This window comes from Hydra vulgaris, chromosome 14, assembly GCF_038396675.1.
Source record: "Hydra vulgaris chromosome 14, alternate assembly HydraT2T_AEP".
Taxonomy (NCBI): Eukaryota; Metazoa; Cnidaria; class Hydrozoa; order Anthoathecata; family Hydridae; genus Hydra; species Hydra vulgaris.
In genome coordinates, this window is record NC_088933.1 from 8,996,061 (window position 1) to 9,017,500 (window position 21,440).

The 21,440-nt window shown below is 25.1% G+C and overlaps 1 protein-coding gene across 1 annotated transcript in view; it reads left to right on the forward strand.

Annotated features, from left to right (window-relative positions):
• Nucleotides 1-3,857: 3,857 nt before the first annotated feature.
• The window catches only part of LOC100211036 (histone-lysine N-methyltransferase, H3 lysine-79 specific), a 67,325-nt gene continuing 49,742 nt past the window's right edge, over nt 3,858-21,440 (forward strand). The window contains exons 1-3 of the mRNA XM_065817297.1: nt 3,858-3,971; nt 4,211-4,322; nt 19,357-19,397. Coding sequence (XP_065673369.1) covers nt 4,242-4,322; nt 19,357-19,397 — 122 coding nt within the window. The 5' untranslated portion in view covers nt 3,858-3,971; nt 4,211-4,241. The remainder of the gene's footprint in view (nt 3,972-4,210; nt 4,323-19,356; nt 19,398-21,440) is intronic.

Sequence of the window (21,440 nt, forward strand, 5' to 3'; positions counted from 1 at the left end):
ATTGTACTTGTTTTTATTTTAATAACAAATCAAATAAAAATAAACTATACTTAAGAACGACGTTTTTTTCAGGCACCTCTCTTTAGTAAGTCCGTAAAAAACGAGTTTTGCGTGAGATCAGTAATATTGAAAACAAAAACCCAGTGCCAAGGGTAAGCTACCCATACCACTTAATTGGGTAAAAGGGGGGGGGGGGGAGACAGCAGATTTTGTGCCCTTTTGCTAATTTAAGGAGTTTTTGTTTCAGCAAAACTTAGCGGTAAAATTTGAAAGATTTTGAGACCGATAGGCTGGGGAGGGGGAGGTCGATATTTATTAGTCGATAGAGGTGGGTTAAAAAATCCTTTTGATACTACTATTTAATGGATTTTCTTCTCATTTGCACTCTTTAACTCTATTATCAAAAACCACTGCAAACTTTATACACCAAAATCGAACCAAGAACCATTTCTGGAAATTTTAACGTTGTTTTGTTAAGTTGACAGTTATTCATTGACACTTTAGTTGTTATTTTTGTTGTTGAAATTCGTAAATTATTTTAAAGTTTATGATTTTAAAAGTATTTTTTATTTCATTAAAACAAGAAAGTATAGTATTTCATTTAACTTTTATTTTTACCTGATTTAAAACTTGTTTTTATTACATTGTTTAGGAAATTTTATGCATTTAAACAATAAAACGAAGTTTATTATTAAAAAAATTTGAAAAGATTTTTATAAATTTATACAAATTTTTACATCGTCTCATGCACTTAATAACGAGAGACGTTTGTCCATGATTATTTGAAAAAAACACACACACAAACAAAAAATAAAGTGTTGGCGTGGATTGTAGGTTTAATAATGATTGATAAACTGTCATCAGAGATCCAAATAATGAGAGATTATATTTTATTTAAGATTTTGAAGTAATGGCATTACGCACGTAACGCAACTATATTTATTTGTGTTCATGGAATTAATGTGCTCAATTATAACTATTTTTTTATTATTTGGTGTCATAAGATTAAAATAAGCAAGATTTTGTAAAATTTAGATCTTGTGTTAATTAATAGAATTAGATTCAAACTTTAAATAACTATCAAATTTAATGAGAAATTTTTGTTTTACATAATTAATAAAGTCTGTGGATTGTACACAATGTTTACTATCTGAAATGAAGGCTATAACTTTTAGAGAAAAATTGCGTTGGAATGTGTCACAAAAAACGTCAAAGTCAACATAATCTTGTGCTAAATATAAATCAATTTCGTTAAAAGAATCTCGGCTTGAGGATGATGCGCGTTTAGTTGAATTTAAAAAGAGTATAGTTGTTGATATTTGACTCAGAGGAACAATGGACAAAATCGATGTTAGATTTTTTGGTCATGGGCCAGTATTGTTTATTGACTTCAGTGTTGCTGGTCACATGTTTGCTTCAGGAATAATTTTAATTCAAAGTGTATTTTCTTCTCCATCTCTTGAAAATATATAAACTGACGTTTTAGATTCGTTTAACTTTTTTTTTGTAATAAGTGATTCGCCTTAAACACAGCATTTTTTTAACTGACCAAGTAAAGTATAACCATAAACAAACCAGAAAAGTTTTCTTAGATTTTCCATGTTGAACTTATAGAAGCATAGTTAATAGACCGTGAGATAGATATGTTATAGAAGGTCAATATTGGTCAACACATTTTTTTTTTAAATTTTGCATGTCACGGCCTGTTTTACCCAAAGAGCGCCATGGTTTAAGAGGTCGGGTTGAATTTTACTGATTGCGATATTGACGATTTATTTTTATTATTTTTGAAGCACCATTTCAATTCTGAAACTTTCACGAGAATTTCAAAACTGTTTAACAATAATTTTGTGCTCCCACACTTCTTGTTTTAGAACAATGTGTTTTTCATTACTTTTCATTGTTAACTTTAAAAGCGCGGTTACATTTATTTTACCGATTGAGTGTGACAGCAATCGTAACGACTTCTACTTCTTTCTTTACGTAATCAGACAAAAGATTTTTTGATATGGAATAACAATTTCCTTTAAGAAATATAAAAAACTTTCGAACAATACGGCTTCCTGCAAATGCAAATGAGAATAACAAACCATTTTTTTATTCTTTTATTTTTAAAAGTTTTAAACTCAGTTGAGAAAATCAATTGAGTTTCTTGAAAATATTTAAATTTTCATTAGATAAGTTATCAATAATATCTTTCTGAAAAGGGTCAAAGTTTAGATTTTCAAAATCTTTATTGAATGAATACTCTGCCATTCCCATTTTTAAAAGCAGATAAATATGATTATAAAAAATTTAAAATATTTTAAGTTTAAATATAAATCAATCTGATCCAGGTTTTGTATTTTGCACATCACCAGAGTATTTTTGTTTAACATCATGTACAACGAGCGTTTATAAACAACTTTTACAAACGTTTATAAATCACTTTTTCAAGATTTTCACTAAAAAGTTTTTTTTTTTGTGAACTCCCACTCTTTTTAACGGTTAAAGTTTTTTTTTTTTATTAGTCAAAAATTGCTCCCCAAATAAAGTCATTTAATCTAACTAGAAATAAACTTGCCAGCGTTTAAATTATTTTCTATTGTTCATAACACCTTTCAAATTAAAGATTATTATTAATTAATAGTTATTAGATTTCTTAAATTAAAAGTAGTTAAATCAAATTAAAAGTAGTTATTAGATTTCATGTTACACATAAAACAAACTCAGCGACCACTAATTTTCAAAACAAAATTCAACGACGACTAGTTTTCAAAACAGACTCAACGACCACTAGTTTTAAACTAAGAAATTTAATAAACTCAAACAGTGCATCTTTTATTTTAGGTTGAACCTATTAACAGTTCTGCAAAAATTTCAAACAAAAAGTTGCAACTCGATGCAGAATTATTATTAACTATTTTTAAATAACTAAACAGTAATACAGTAATTAAATTTTTATAGTAATTAGACAAATACAGTACATTTGCTTGCTTAAAAGTTTACCTACTGTATTACTATTGTTCGTCCATTTTTTTCAAAACTGTATCACCATTTAATTGAGTGTGTAATGTTTGTTGTGAAATATGTGCCGGCACTACGTTGATTGAACACATTTCAATAAACAAGCTCTCAAAATTCCTTGCCATTGATTGGCCAACCTATGAACATATATACTAGCCATGGATTGTTAAATCAATTTTTAACATTAGCAATCGTGGCGCAGTGGCTAGTGTTCTAAAAACTAAGAGGATCATGGTTTGATGCCGGCTCTTGCCCAATAAGCGACAATGGTAAGTAAGGAGGAATGACCTCCTGGTTAAATGCCCTCCGTTTTGAATTTTGATCTACAAGCTTTTAAGAAATAATTTTGGCTAAATATTTGTCAAATGATTGTTCAAATACATTAGAAGTTTAGATTCTATATTAACAAACAAAATCTGAAGTTCGTTTGGACTATTTTTCTTTCTTAAATAATTGATTTGTTTGTTATTTTTAATTACAACCTAGAATATGCAAATATGTCAGATTTAAAAAAAAATTAATTGCGTTTTTTTTTAGCCGCCTTCTCCGAAATTGCGAAAGGTTAATTTTGATCCACAAAATCCATTTTGGTGGATCGAAATTCATTTTTTTGGATCACAAAAAATATTTTTTGATTCAGCCTTGGATCAAAAAATGGCAATCTGAAAGAGGTTGTCGCACATCTCACTAATAGTATATTTTTATTAATAATAAAGAGTTTTCCTGCTTAGAAGTATGTATGAAATTAAAGTTTAAATATAGCTGACAGCTTTGCAACCCTTACTGCATTCAAAATAATTGCGACCAGAATATAAAAATTGTTTTAAAAAATACGAAGATGAGCGCTATTCATAATAAAATTCGCTTCACGGGGACGCCGGGGAGGCGCGATAATTTTAAATGAAGCTTTTCAACGGAAGTAAAACGAAACTCGACATGATTATTATACTTTTTAAGCATTAAGTGTAAGTTAGGGATCACTAAACTTTCTTCATTTTTAAAGAATATATCATACTTAAAAGATTTAAATTTTTATTTTAAAAATTGTATAAAAAACAATATAGCATCTTTGAAATTCGGTATTGAAGTTGTATCAGCAAAATATTTTAGTATGATATTCAAATTAGGCAATGTATTTACAAGAAGAAGTCTATTCTATACGTGAATGCATTTCCGTATCTTAACTATAATTGATTATATTTAGATATTTTCAGTATCAATCTTGTAACAACTTAATGGCTGAGCCAAAAGTTTTAAAACTTTATAGTCCAGCCTACGGAGAACCAATTTATTACAAATGGCCGTTAGCTTTAACTGTAAGTATTTTTTACCTTTGTAATTTTATGTAAGTTAAATATTTACATAATAAATAAATAAGTTATGAGGGTCTAAATTAATTTTTTCTTTGAAAAAAATATTTTAGACCCTATTAGATTGCTTTTTAGCCATAAAGTTTAACACGGTTGATATAATATATCTATATATATATATATATATATATATATATATATATATATATATATATATATATATATATATATATATATATATATATATATATATATATATATATATATATATATATATATATATATACATACATACATTTATTTGTTTATATATATTTACTAGCTTTGCATTTTTTTATTGCACGAGTTTTTTTCAAAAAAATAAAAGAAAAAAACAAAGAGAAATAAAAAAAATAATTTTTTTTTGTTAATTCACCTCCTTAAGGCTGTGAAGGTTACTACAGATGAGAAAGCTACTTAATTGTGGTTATAACCCTCTCTCAACTCTATATCTCAGAAATACGAACCTTGACGAACAAGGCAGCTGCGCAGAGAAACAAGTCAAGCACGGTACTACCAGGGACATAGTGGAGATTGAACTCTGAACCTCTTGCTTATGAAGCAAGCACTCTATCACATACAATATATATATACATACAATATATATACACCACTACCGCATACAATATATATATATATATATATATATATATATATATATATATATATATATATATATATATATAACAATAAATTTGTGTTTGGATAAGCTACATGACTTCACACTAAAACAGCCCTTTATCTCAGTGGTTTTAAAGTGAAAAAACCCAATTGAAACTGGTTTTAAAATGTGCCTACTGTATTATACAAATTGATAATGCTCCTAAATGTTCTTGCTATAATATTACAGTTTTATTGTTTCTGTTATTTCTCATGGAGAAAACTCTGATCCAGAATTATTAGAGTTAGGTTTATGGAAAGAATTGCCTGTGTTGGTCAATCCTCTAAGTTCTACTTGTAATTCCTCAGAGAATGAAGATTCTGAATTGTTGTACCCACCTAAATGGACATCAGAACCTCCAATTAATAGAGTTCAATCCTTCGAATTTACCATTGTTTCTGGGTACAACCAGATTATAACCAATTATGATCCGCTTTATTTATTTGAACTTTATTTCATTGATCAAATGTATGAGTTTGTTGAAACAGAGCCTAATAGATTTGTTTTTCAAGTTACCAAATAAAAAAAATTATCAGCACAATCCAGAATAAAGCGTTGGTTGCCTATTACAATTTTAGATATCAAGCAGTATATTGCAATTTTTTTATATCATGGAGTACTTTGGTAGCCTAAATATGAAATGTATTTCACTGTAAATCCATTATTTGCAAGTATTGGTATCAGATAGTTATTATGTTATAATAAATTCAAGTTGATTGTCAAGTTTATTTATTTTGTTAACCCTATTACATTACCAAATAAACATCCTGTTCTATCCAAAATAAGCATGCTATGGGATTATCTGACTAATAAATACCAAGAGGTGTATACACCTACACAAAATATTTTCACTTTTGTTGTAGAAAGGTTGACTTTCTCGGAAACAGTGTATTCCCAGCAAAAGTGCCAGATTTGACATAAAAGCTTTTTCATAGTGCGAGTCAGGTTCAGGATATGCAGGAAAATCAATTTTAAATAGAAGATTTGAACTAACTAATACCCTAAGTTCAGATTTTTTTTTTTTATTCAACCATATCAATAAAAATTTTCAAATGCTCATCGTAAATTAATAGAATTTAGTTAGGTGTCACTCATATAGTTACAAACTAGTCAATGGAGTGACACTTAAAAAACATAAAAAATATAAATAAGAGAGAAAAAAAAGAAATGTATCAATAATATGAAGAATAATTATAATACAATATAAATTGTGTGTACATATCATAGATAATTAAATATAAAAATAACATAAAATATAGCAATAATAACACAATAATAAATAAATATAATATAGATAAATAATAAATAAAGCAAAAATCAAACCACTTGTTCGTAAAAGAAATTATACATCAAAGGCAACTTAAGTTCAGAGAGAAATTATAAAGAAATACACTCCAACAATATATTTTTAAATTGAATTCTGTTGAGCAGTAAATAATCCGTAACAAGGGGATATTTTTTTTAAAAATTTTTTATTAATGCAGGAGTACAGTGGTTCCATATAGAGTTTCCAAATAGAGTTAATAACATCAATAATACAACGATATGGTCAACAGCTAACAAAAATTCACTCTAGATCTAGTGTGTAAAATGTTCCAAACCAACAGATTTGAGATTTGAATGTAATGATTGTTATATTTGGCTTTGTTTTTTGAAGAATATCACATAAAGAGTGAATATTGATAAATTACATATTTAAAAACTATTTTTATTATATATAAGATATTATTATATTATATTATATATAACTCTAGTCAAATTTAATCAAATCAAATTTAATAATCAAATTTTTTTTGTGTTAAGTAAAATATAAAGAAAACTGTACATTAATTTTTTTTTTTTCCCAAAAAAGTTTTTAAAAAAATACAAGACATTTAGAGACCACTTCGTTTGAAAATTTAGACCTAAAGAAGTCCTAATTTAAAAAAATATGGGGCTGGTAAAGTCTTACATAATATATTTAAATTATTTGTTCTTGTTTTTGCATTTGTTAAAAGGATAATTCCATTTCAAATGACTTAGAAATTTTTTAAAATGTAACCCTTTATCTCAGATTTTGCTGATTTTTTATACAGTTAAGAGTACTTAGTAAAATAATAATTCCTTGAAAATTTTAACCTCTAGCTCCAAGAAGATACATAAACATGACCATTTTAGTCTTAGTAGATATTGGCCAGACCCCTCTTGTCCCTTCAGAATTGGGGGTCCTATGATTCAACCGAATCGTAAATTTTAATTTAGAACCGAATATGAGAAATTTATTACACAACCAAAAATATTCACGAAAAAAAATTAGAACCAAAATAATTTCAATCGAATTTTCGATCGAAAGTCATAATTGTATTTAGAACCGAAAAAATTTCGATCGAATTATCAATCGAAATGTCATAAATAATTTTAGAACCGAAAAAATTTCGATCCAATTTTCGATTGAAAGTCGTGAAATAAATAATAAAAAAATTGAAATAAATAATAAAAAAATTGAAATAAATAATAAAAAAATTGAAATAAATAATAAAAAAAATTTTGATCGAATTTTTGATAGAAAGTCGTCAAAAAAAGTTTTTAAATTATAAAAAGAAAGGATTTTGTAATTCCATCCAAATTTTTTCGGTTGTAAAATTCGGTTCTAAAACTTTCGGCGCAAGAAAGGATTTTGTAATTGGATCCTGCAATGAAAGTATACTTTTCGGTTCTAAATTTTCGGTTGTGAAATATTTCTGTGATATTTTTGAGGATAAATATTTTCGGCTCTATCATGTGACACGCAGAATTGCAACGTTTATTTAAAGGTTTCAAGTTGCATAACTTTAAAAACATTTAATCTTTTTACTTAAAGATTTGTACCTGGCTGTTTCCAGGGGTGATGAATCTAATGAAAAGAAGTTATTATTAAGTACCTGTATTTATCAATTTAAATAAATTTAGGCAATTTTTTATATACCTGATTTTGATGCTCAAGAAACCTTGATGATATCAAATAAAGAAATTATACATCATTCTATATTTATTGATCTTTCAGAAAACATAAGAATTTTGATATGCATTTGCAAAATTAAAGAAACTACCAAAGTTGCTCTTTTTTATCATTATTAATTCATTTGCTGAATGGTACTTTTTAATGGCAACAGAACATTTTGAGGCAATTGATTTATAAGTAATCAATGGCTTTTTTTTACCACAACCACCACTGCAATAATAACCAATAACTCTTAATGTCTGATCATTAAGGTTTAAATCAACACAAATAATTTCCAATTTATGAAACTCAGATGGTATATCCATGTTTGTATATTGTATTAAACTGTGAAAAAACATTGCTACTCCACTATCTTTACTACTTCTCTTACAGCGAAGGACAGTATAATATCCTTAACATAGTAGACTATCAAGTAGATAGTTATTTAACCAAGTTTCTACAACACAAATAACAAGATTGTGAGAATAAACCAAAAAGCTGGAATTCAGCAATTTTATTACATATAACGCGAATGTTGGTAAGTGCTCATTTTCCAGTGATTTTATTTGTGGGCTTAACATTTTCAATGTTAGACATTAACTTGTTCATTAATTGCTAACAGTTTTGGATTGTTCAAGTTAGGTACATTGTCTGATATTTTTTTGATCAGTGTTTTTCAAAAATTTTTACTTGTTTCAACATGATGGTGTGCTGTTCCTATAACAACTTTATAGCTGCTTTTAATGATCTAAACCAGTCATGGTGTTGTCTTGTTGATGTTTTATGACTTCCTCGTCCTAGACTTGGTCAATTTGACAGCAAAACAATTAGATCAGTTTTATTATTTTAATTTTCAGAAAAGAGGGCTACCACCCTCAGTGGTAGCCCTAAATAACAGTGTATTACCTCATTGTTGAAATTACTAAATTTAATTAGTTCACTTGTTAACACAGTATAGAACTAAAGTTTATGTGTTTTTTTCCGTATACATACATACATACATACGTAAACCAAGTTAAAAAACAAGATATGAATTATATTTCTTTATCTTCACAAAATATTGGTTGTTGTTTTTTATACTGTACATCAGTTATTGCTAAATGTAAACTGTGGCTATATCAGAGTTGAGATATGTTCCATACTTAACATAGCGGCTCTATCCTGAGTTGATGATATTATATCTGTATTGATATCAATTTCAAATTTTTCTAACTTATTATATAATAAGTATCAATACAGATATAATATCATCAACTCATGATAGAGCCGCTGTTATATATATAGCCATGATAGAGCCGCTATTATATATTATATTATATATTATATTATATATACTATATATATAGTTTTCTTTGTTCGCATTACATGTACTTTTTATGTGAACTAAGTCTAGAATTCAAATTCAAATTTATAATTCAAATTTTTCATTAAATTATTGACGAAAGTGTAACATCTTATTTCACATACCTGTAAAGTATCCTATTTCAATTTTTAGGGCTTAAATTAAGCATATATTGATCACGATCTGCAAGATCTTTCCACACCTTTTTTTTATTTTATTTTTTATTAATATATATATTTTTTTAATTTTAACATTATTTTTGGCCATTCTTAAAAGTAATGTCTTTGTCTAAGTTTTATTAGGGTTCATTTTTTTCTTTTCTCTTTTGAATAGTATGATCATTTGCTCTCTTGCACAGAGATTTCTATTCAGCATAATAGGTTTTTGAATTTAAATTACTTTAAATCTCTGCATGTAAGCCAATAATATTTTAAAGTTATATTTAGTTTAAGTTACTGAATGGTTAAAGTACATTGCAGTAAATTTACCTCTAAACTAAATCAAACAACCAGTTAGGTTACTACAATAATTTACAGTTAATCGACTATTAACTATTACAGTTACTGAACTATATTAAATTTACTTAACATACTCAAAGACTCGCAAAAGTTAGCCATACAAATGTTTCTATTTATATCTTATATGTTGTTTACACATAGTATAAGCTTCTAACTAGAAATTAAAATAACAAGAAATCTCAAATAAAAAACGGAAAACACAATACCATTTTTTTATATTTTTATTTTATTTAAAATGATATCAAGATTAAACATTTTCTAAAAACGCAAGTTGTTTTTAGGAATTTCTTTTTAATAAGAAATTTATTAAAACAAAATGTTTTGGTCTTTTTAAATTCTCTTATTCAAATACATTTGCGATTGAAATAAAAAAAAACTTGGAAAAACTTCAAGGAATTTTAACGCCTAATAATTTAATTGCTGCAGCTTCCATAATACACAATGGCATTGCGAGGCGTACTATTAAGCTTTTAATAGTACCCTAGATCAAGAAACAATAAATTATAAAAATTGTGTTATCTAATATTTTTTTGCTTTGATCTTACTCGTTTCAAATGCGTGAAACGTGAATATGAAAAAGTGATGATAATGTTTTAATTTATTAATTATAACAATTCTATTAATTACTTCATTTTATTTTAAATGCGTTTTATGTTATTAATGTTATAAAACTGTATAAAACAGTGTCACGAAATTGTTCAACATCAACACAAGCCCTTTATATTGCCAAAGCAACTTTGCAATTTGTTTTATAGTTTTTTACAATAACAATACTCTTTAAAAATAATGCGTGTTTTATCGTCGGCATAAACGTGTTAAATAGTTTTCTATAACTAATTTAAGTGGTTTAAATATTGTAATATTTGCGTTTTTACTTTTACTTTTTTAAGTATCATGTTTAGTAAAAACAATTACTAAAAGTAATATGGGAATAGTATTAAGTATGTTACTTGCTCATTACATTATAACTTGCTCATTACACTTTAACTGCAACTTAAACATTCAAATATAACTTAAGCTGTAAATTATAACAGTAACTTACACTATTTTAAACTCCGCTAAATAAGAAAATTATAAGAAAATATTTAAATGTTAGAAAAGGAGGGCTCGGCCCTCAGCGCTCAGCAGGGGGTTAAATTTTTTTTTTTTTGCATTAATTTGAGCCCTGATTTTTATAAGTTTTGTTGTACTATTGTCAGCATAAATGCTTTAAAATTTTTTAGAAATTAATTGGTTGTTTTTTCCACAACTCAAATAAGTTTTTGAGTAGCAGATAGGTTAAAAGAATATTTCTAAATTCTTAAATGATTAAGAAGTGGCTTTTTAGATGATCCTTTACATCCTTTTTATTTACTGCAATGCTTACATTAAGCAATGTCTCTATTGTTTTCATTTCTATTAAAATGGTTTTAAACTTATATATTTATATATATATATCAGGCCATGTTTTAAATAAAAATGCTAAACGCATTAGCCTAACGTGAGTTCGATGTCATAAAATTCTCTTTATTTTATTATTTTTTAAAGAGATTATTTTTTTAAATTACTGTAATAATATTAAATGCCATTTAATATTCCCAGCTGGCATTTGTTTTTAAAAGTTATGTTCTAAATGTATTTTAAATGTCTTTTAAACGTCTTCTAAACATTCTTACGCAAAGAACATTTAAAAGACATTTAAAAAACGTTTAAAAGGCATTTAGAACGTAACTTAATAAAACAAATGCCCGTAGGGTTATGAGGTAAATATTATTTAACTTGTTTTTAATTATTATTATTAGGAAATGTTTATTTTCTTCAATTTTTTATTTATGTTAAATAATCAAATTTAATATTACATTTTTAAAAATGTTTAATATAAACAAATTTCTTTCTTTTCTTTACACTTTGTATAAATGAATTAAAATATGTTAAATTTTTTTTAAATGATTATTTCTTAAATTTCTAATTAAGGCTTTGCAACTAAAAATGATTTTTTATTTAAAAAAAAATTAGAGAGTAAAAAATAAAAAAATAATGTTAATTTATTTACTTTATTTATTAAAAGTTTATTATTTTATTAGCGGTTTTGTTGCAAAAGCAAAAATTATTTTTTCAAACACCATTTATTAAAGTTATATCGTTACATAAAAGAAATACATATAATTAAAAAAAGTTTTTATTATATGTATTTCTTTTATGTTTTTTATATGTTTCATTAGGCTCAAATTTTTGTTCACATAAAGCTGAGTAATTACTCAAAAAACGCAGAGTAAAACCAATTTACTTTTATTTATTCACCCAACTTATTTAATAACTTCGTATAGAAAAAAAATTTGTTGTTAACTACAAACAATTTTGTTTTCTGTTACTAAATGTTTTAATAAATAAAGCTAATAAGCTAATTAGCTTAGAAGAGATTAAGTTTTTGTAGTTTAAATTTTAAGATTTTTTATTAGTAAATAGTGCTTATATCTGACTTAAATTGCCATTCAAACTTTTGTAACAAACTTACATTTTTTTACAATCGTCATTCAAAAGTTAAAGTGGTTTTTTATAAAATTAATTACTACTATTATCTTATAGAATAATTCAAAAGTTAAAAAATGATAAAAAGTCCTTTAATGGAAATTGCTCTAGGCATAAATATATATATATATATATATATATATATATATATATATATATATATATATATATATAAATATTTATATTTATATATATATATATATGTATATATATATATATATATATATATATATATATATATATATATATATATATATATATATATACATATATATATATACAGTATTGTGAAAAAGTTAAGAACCACAAAAAAAACAAATCATAATTTATTTTTATTTTAAAATTTTTTTTTAACCGAATATATTTTTCTGGTAAAAAGAATAATAATAATAAATTTTAGAAAATAGACAAACAAAATAAAAAATAATAATAGTGATAAAAACTTTTCAACAAATATAAAAAATGTATTTAAAGTTTTATAGGTAATTTTTATTTTAAAAAAATTGTGAAAAAGTTAAGAACCACAGAATAAAAAACAATAATTTTTACCACCTAATACCGCGTAATTCTACCATGAATTTTTAAGCACTCATTTATACGATTTGGCATTGAGTCTATTAAATTCTCTAAAATATGTTTGGGAACATTTCCAAGTATTGCTGGTAAAATATTGCGCAACTCCTCAAGGTTCCTTGGTGCTTTCTTGGCAATCTCTTTATCAAGCCAACTCCAAAGATTTTCAATGCAATTTAGATCTGGGCTATTTGGTGGCCAAGTTAGACGCTCAATATTTTTACTTTTGAACCATTCAGAGACAATTTTAGCCCTGTGACATGGTGCATTGTCTTGCTGAAAAATGAACGGAACGCTTTGCTCAAGTGCATCAATTGACGGTAACAAGTTGTTATTTAAAATATCGACATAATAAGTAGAGTTGAGTCGACCATCAAATAATTTAAACATACCGAGACCATAATATGTCATGCAGCACCATATTCCAACCGACCCGCTACCTTGTTTTGTTCTTTGAACGATACAATCGTGATTATATTTTTCTGAAGGCTGCCTGCGAATCATAATTTGGTTTTTTCGGTTATCAACCTCGATATTCATCTCATCACTGAACATTACTGTCCTCCATTTTTGTTTAGACCATTCTTTGACGCTTTGGCAAAATTCTTTTCGCTTTTTTATATGTGGTTTGGTAAGTCGCGGTTTTAGAACAGCTTTTTTCCATAACATATTGTTAGCTAATAGTTTCCTACGCACAAGTGATGCCGAGGCTTGACGTCCATTTGAAAGCTTCCATTCCCTTCTTAATTCATGCGACGGCATGGTTCGATTTTTCTTTGCCAACCTGATTAAAAGGCGATCATCATTGGGTGTCGTCAAACGCGGTCTTCCAGAATGATGGCGATCAACGTAAGATTTCGTCTCTTTGAATCTTTTGATGATTGTTAGCACCGAACTATGTGATCGCTTTACTATTCTTCCAATTTCGCGAGCGGATTTACCTTCCTGGTGAAAATGCACCACTTTTACACGATCTTCATAGGTAATAGCTTTTCTGCTCATTTTTTCAAAAGGAAAGAATTTTTTGTTTGTTTGAAATTAAATACTTTTTTTAAAAGTATTTTAAAAAATTAATTTTTTTCAAATGTTTTTATTGGTTCTTTGGTAATAACTCAGGTCATTAAAAGAATATTTAAAAAAAAAGGGAAAAATAAATTTAAAAAGACGTTTCCGCCGCATTTAGCACAAAAAATTCTTTGTGGTTCTTAACTTTTTTACAAAAAAAATATAAAAAAAAATTAACACATAATATTTAATCCTTATTTTTTATAGGTTCTATTAACTAACTTTCAAAAAAAAAAATTTTTTCTTTTTTCTCATGCTATATTCAATATGTTTGAAAAAAAAAGACTATTTTATTATCTATAGAATAAAAATTAATTAAATTTATTTAAAATTTTTTTATTTTTTATTTATTGGTTCTTAACTTTTTCACAATACTGTATATATATATATATATATATATATATATATATATATATATATATATATATATATATATATATATATATACATATATATATATATATATACATATATATATATATATATATATATATATATATATACATATATATATATATATATATATATATATATATATATATATATATATATATATATATATATATATATATATATATATGTATATATATATATACACACACACAACGTGGAAAATAAGAAATTGAAGGCTAATTGACTGGCTAACTCATGGAGTTGATGATCAATTGGACAGGCTAAGTCATGGAATTGACAGTCAATTGTTTTTTTTGAGCGGTCAAAGTTTTAATTTTTTTTTTGTTTAAATTTTTATCTGAGTAATAATTTGAGCAAAAATCTGAGTAAATAGTTCTGATTTAGTTAAAAAAAAAACACACAAAAATAACTTAATGTTTAAACTTGTATACTTTTTAAAACAATAATTTTAAATAAAATCAATCAGATTAAAATGCATAAAATTTATAAAATGCATTGAATGCATTTTTTAAATTTAAACTCGCAAATAACTAACTTTCAAATTACCTGCTAATGTTAGTTTGTTTAAAATAATGCTCACGGGCAGAGATTTTCATTCAATTAAAAAATGAAGTTTCATAATATCCAAGTAATTTAGTGTTGAATTCTTTTTTAAATACTAAAACAAATTTTATACAATATTAACAAAATTTAAACCAAATACTTAACAGAATAAGAAATCATTTTATGAATGTTATTGAAAAATAAAAATATTTTTCGTCTCTTTTATATGCCTCCGCTAAAATGGGTTAACAATTGATGATGATTTACTCTAAAATTCTCTTAAAATTTAATAATGGAAAGAAAAGAATAGTTTTTAAATGCACGATTGATAATTTTAAATTTATTTAAAAACAATTCATTCTTTGGAATGACTTCTTGTCGGTTGGGGAAAGCTTCGAAAAAAATTAATGAAAAGATCAAATTTAAAAAAAAAATTATTATTGGAGAAGAAAATGTTCTTACTTACATACAAAAACTTTAAATAATAATTTATATGTTTGATATTAATGAGCAGAAATATAAAATATTTTTTATCTCTGCTCATTTTAAAAACTGTTAAAATTAGTTAATAATAACTTTATTAACACTCATGCGCCAATTTTACTATTTAAACTTGATACTTAATATTAAGAAGACAGTTGTTTTGTTAAACACAACTACAAAATTTACTAATGTTGTATAAAACGAGATTTTACTAAACATATATTTTTAAAAATCCTACTTTTAAAAATTTTAAAATTACCAATAAATCATTCATTCATTTGCAGCAAAAACTTACAAGAAAATAATTAAAAAGATTTAAAGAAAAAAAATTTGTCACTACATACACCTATAAGAAAAAATGTTCTCCGTTAAATACAGCAATTATTTATTAATATAAAAATATATAATAATTTATTATATATTTTTATATTATTATAAGAATAATACATTAAACATTTTTATTAAAAAAATAATAAAAAAAAGAACTTTAAATCATTCATGAAAAAGAGGTTTTTAGTAAAATGAAAATAAGTTTAATAAAGAAAACAAGTTCTTTAATAAGTAAAGCAAAAAAAAAAAAAAAAATCAAATAGTTTACATCATAAATTTGTCCACGAAGCAAATTGAAGTAGCATGTCCTAAACAATAAAACTATTTCAAACGCTTATTTGAAATTTAAATGATTTTATGAAATTTTAAGTATATACATTTTCCAAATTTATGTTATGATTATTAGTAAAACTTTGTTTTTCAAAACTCTGATTTTTTTTTAACCGGTCAAACATGACCAGCAAGAATTTATTTTGGGAGGTCAAAATAGCAATTTTAGTCATTTCAGGTGGTCTTGGACCGGCTGTTAATTTCCACGCTATATATATATATATATATATATATATATATATATATATATATATATATATATATAATAAATATATATATATATATATATATATATATATATATATATATATATATATATATATATATATATATATATATATATATATATACAGTGCTCGAAATAAGCCCTATATATTCGAAATATATATTTTAATCATTTTAGTTGTTCCAAAATTATTAATAAATTCAGTATTAATTATAGACTTTATTTTTTGACCTTTTTTTTTTTTACAAAACAAAATTGAAGTAGTAATAATTTAATTTTGAAAAGATTAAATTATTACTGCTAAAAATTAAAAATTAAGATGAAATTTAAATTCATGTTTTAAAAAAAAAATTTTTATTACATATATTCACGCATGACAAATTAAGAATTTCAAGTATATTTGTACCCAATTAGAAGTTTAGCAAATAAATGCTGTTAAATGATATTTTATACACAAATTAATTTTTTTAACAAAATTTTTTTATGTATTAATATTAATGGTTTAACAGAAATATAACACAAAATTAATTAATAGCAATAACACAAGACTGCTAAAAATTAATAGCAATAACACAAGGCTACTAAAAATTAATAGCAATAACACAAGGCTACTAAATATTAATAGCAATAACACAAGGCTACTAAAAATTAATAGCAATAACACAAGGCTAATAAAAGTTACTTCACTCATTAACAAGGTTGAAAATAAAGTTGGAATCTCCCGGAGAAAATTTGCATTAAAATATGGAATTCATATAAGTTATGTTTATTAAATTTTTAACATGCATGAACTTAAATATTTCAAAAGAAAGAAAGAAAGCATCAGAAAGCTCTGAAATTCAAATAATTAAACAAAAACAACGACTGTTAAAACTTTCGAAAACTTTATTCCGACTGTCAAATGAGTTTGAATTTATCATGGATGACGAGTCCTATTTTACATTGAAAACACAGCAGGAAATGATGGCTTTTATAGTCAAGATAAAGACAAAACTGAAAATGATATTAAATGTAAGTTTAAATCAAAGTTTCAAGCAAAAGTTTTAGTATGGGTTGCAAGCATTAGATTTGGTAAATCAAAACCTTTCTTTGCAATTAAGAATAATGCTATTGATGCAAAAATACATTTCAAAGAATGCATTGAAAAGAAACTTGTTCCCTTCATCAATTCGCATCACAAAAATATAAAATATATATTTTGGCCTGATGATGCAAGCTTTCATTATGCAAAGCTAACAATTGAAACTTATAAGATTTTATACAATACAGTTTAATATAACCTATGTTTCTAAGGATGATAGTCCATCAAATGTACCACAATTAAGGCCCATTCAGACATTTTAGGCTCACCTAAAACAGAGAGTCTATTCCAATGATTTCAAAGCAAAAAATCTTAACCACCTCAAAAAGACAACTTAAGTTACGAGATTTCACTCCAGAATACTTTGAAAACCTTCTTTGCTTGCTTAAGACTAAAATTCACTACGCTGTTGATCATAGGACACTTTCAGTTATAAGATGATCTATTATTGCTATCCTTATTTATTTAATCAGTTTTGAAACAATGATATAAATTTGAATGACAATTATGAGCAATTCATTTTTGTGCATATTTTTAGTAGCCTCGTGTTAGATGAGCTTAAAATATCAGAAATCTTTTATTCATTTTTCTAATGACTAAAATTTTATTATTAAATTAGCCTTCTTCCTATCATAAGCGAGGTTTTTGATGCCGCTTTCCAGCATGCCAGAAATCAAGACTCCGATAAGCACTTGTTAGATAGCTTTGAAAGTGTAGATGACAGCTCCGGAGAACACTTTTGCAAGACTACAACAGGTATGTTGTCTGGACCACAAGCTGTAGAAGAGTCTAAGCAGGAAATCACTTTAGATACAGAAGCTGGAGTGATACGAGTGTCAAGCAATGGATCAACCTGTTTGACAGCTATATCAGGTAGAATGCAACTAGTGGAATTAAGAGATGATATTGATGAAAAGTTCTTAGCAAACAACTCAGCTTTGTCTTTAGGTGAGGTGACCAAGTCTGAACCATACAAGAAAGGTAGAATAACAGATTTGCCCTTATTATTGATACTGTTATAGATTATCCAGAAGTCACGAGGTGAACTTATATTAATAAAAAAAGACCTTGTGCTGTGTTTAAGGTATTGTTTAACTTGCTACATATGGCATTCTTCTGTCACTTAATAACCCTAGTGACACACTAAGTAAAATGTACATCTGGTGCGTTCAACATAAAAAGAATTTTCATGTATTGCATGCACTACAGTTAGTTTTTCTCAGCAAAGTTTTTATAGAAAAATGCAAAGTTCAATTTGGTAAAGAGATTTCTTTTAATAATCAAAGATTAGTAAGTTACCGGGACCCCGGCCCCAGCACTGGCTAAAAATGAGAGTTTTTGCAAATCTGGCCCTGGCAAAATTAAAAGATTTAGTAGGGGTTGATAGCCGGGGCTAGAAAAAAGTTTATTATTATTTATATATTATAATTTTATACTTATATTTACTACTTAATAAATTCTGGTATATATTTATGCCAGTATTTAATAAATAGGGACAGATACAGTAAAAAGATGCAACTTGTTGAATAAGAAGCCAAGCAAGAATGAGTTACTTTAGTTATTTAAAATATTTTTTAATCAAATGTTAACAACTAAACCGCAACATACTTTCGTACTAATAAAAAATATTTAGTCTAGTAACTAAAAAAAATTTTTAGGGAAATTTTAAGTGAACTAATTAGTTAATATCTTGTTAATCAATAAAAATGAAATATTGACTCAAGATGAATCAATATCCCATGAAAGATCAATGTTATCCTTCATTGTATTGATCTTGTTAATTTTTTATTTTACTTTGATATGTTAAATGATTCATATAACAACAACTGATTTGCTCTATTAATGTAATATTTCCAAATTAAATACTACACATTTTTAACTAAAAATGTGTAGTAGATAGCTTTATATAGTATAGTACTTGGTGTTTAAAATTTTTTATATGTAAACTGTTTTATAATTGTATTGCAGAAAAAACATGACGAGGCTGCTGAAATTATCGATACCATAAAGTAAGTTAAAAAGATTTTATTTCTTTAAATATATGTTTCATATATACCTGTATATGTTTTTTATATCTATATATAATAGTTATTTATATCTATATATAATAATTTTTATATCTATATATAATATATATAATAATAATTTTTTATATCTATATATAATAATCTATATATAAAGTCTCAAACACCTTTTGGTTAGCATTATATATATATATATATATATATATATATATATTATATATATATATATATATATATATATATATAATATACATATAACTCTATAACTCCGAAACACGAACCTTGTTCGTCAAGGTTCGTGTTTCGGAGTTATAGAGTTGAGAGAGGGTTATAACCACAATTAAGTAGCCTCCTTATCTGTAGTGGCCTTCTGGGCCTTGGAGAGGTGAAATAACAAAAAAAAAAATTATATATATATATATATATATATGTAAGTATATATATACGTAAATATATATGCAAATAGAGTGGTCAATGTTCTTAAAAAGCAGAGCAATAATAAATTAGTAATATATATATATATATATATATATATATATATATATATATATATATATATATATATATATATATATATATATATATATATATATATATATATATATATATATATATATATATATATATATATGTATATATATATGTATATATATATATATATATATATATATATATATATATATATATATATATATATATATATATGTATGTATATATATATACATACAGGGTGTTAGCCAGAAAAAAAATTCATACAGCGTTTTAGCGAAATTTGGAATTTAGGTGCGGCTAAAAAAAAAAGGTCATTCCATTCTGACATTTAAAAAGTAGATACAATTTTTTAGATGCAATTAAGTTTCAATAAAAATTTTCTATTTTTGCTGGGTTATTCATAGGAATATTTTTCTGTTTTATTTTACAGGAACATTTTTATATTTTATAAATCTTTAATTATAATTATTCAACTTGTTTCATTTTGAGCAATTTTCGTCCGTTTTCATTTTTAAATTGCTTCTCTCCTTTGTTTAATATTGTTGAGAGAAAACTAGAACAAAAGACAATTATTTGCAGTTTTAATGAATGAATTAATAAATTTATTTATTGAAACTTTGATCTATTTTAATTGCGTAAATCGCTTTTATATGCAGTTTTAAAAAGTTTAAACGATTAGTTACATATATTGTCTTCTTTTATTTTTATTTTCATTTTTAAATTTTAAATGTAAAAAAAAAGTTAAATAGTATTTAAATTTGAACAAAACATTTTTGACGATTTCCAAGATCCTCTTGTAACTTTTTAACTTGCTAAAACAACTTTTTAACAACAGTCGATAAAAAAACTATACATTATACTTAGGAATGCCAGAATTTTACGGCTCTTATGAAGGAAAACACTAAAAAAAAAATTATTACAGGTTTGTAAAATCCGTAAAATTGTAATTTTTGTAAAATCCAGACGTTTGACAACCCTAATTATATGGAAAGATTTCGAATATATCAAGTTTAAAATACTTAGTATTTTAAAATGAAAAATTTTTAAATAGTTAAAAATTTTTTTTAACTTTCTTACATAGGTAATCGTATTATTGTTCATCATATTTTATATTACAATTTTTATCATAAGATAAATTCAAATAGTAAAAAACTTATTTAAATCGATAGCTTTTAAATGAAAGTTAAATTAAAGTTTCCGAAATTTTAATAACCTTTTATTGAAAAATTGGTTGGCTCGCTAATTTCCGTCAAATATAATGCTACTTTTATTTAAATACTCGGTGTAGTTAAGGCGATTTACAAATTATTCGAATTTATTTATTTGAAATTGGCATGATTTTATAGGTGTATTATGTCCAAACAAAAGCTTTAGATGTTATTTTTTTTTTCGCTTCAGGTTTTTTTAATATATGAAGAATTTTTCTCTTTTTTATATAATTTTCTAATCCTTTTTACTACCCGTAATTGTGAATACAAAGAATACCATTTTGGAGCCTTTAGATCACTTTCGCTCATTGGCGTTAACATGAATTTA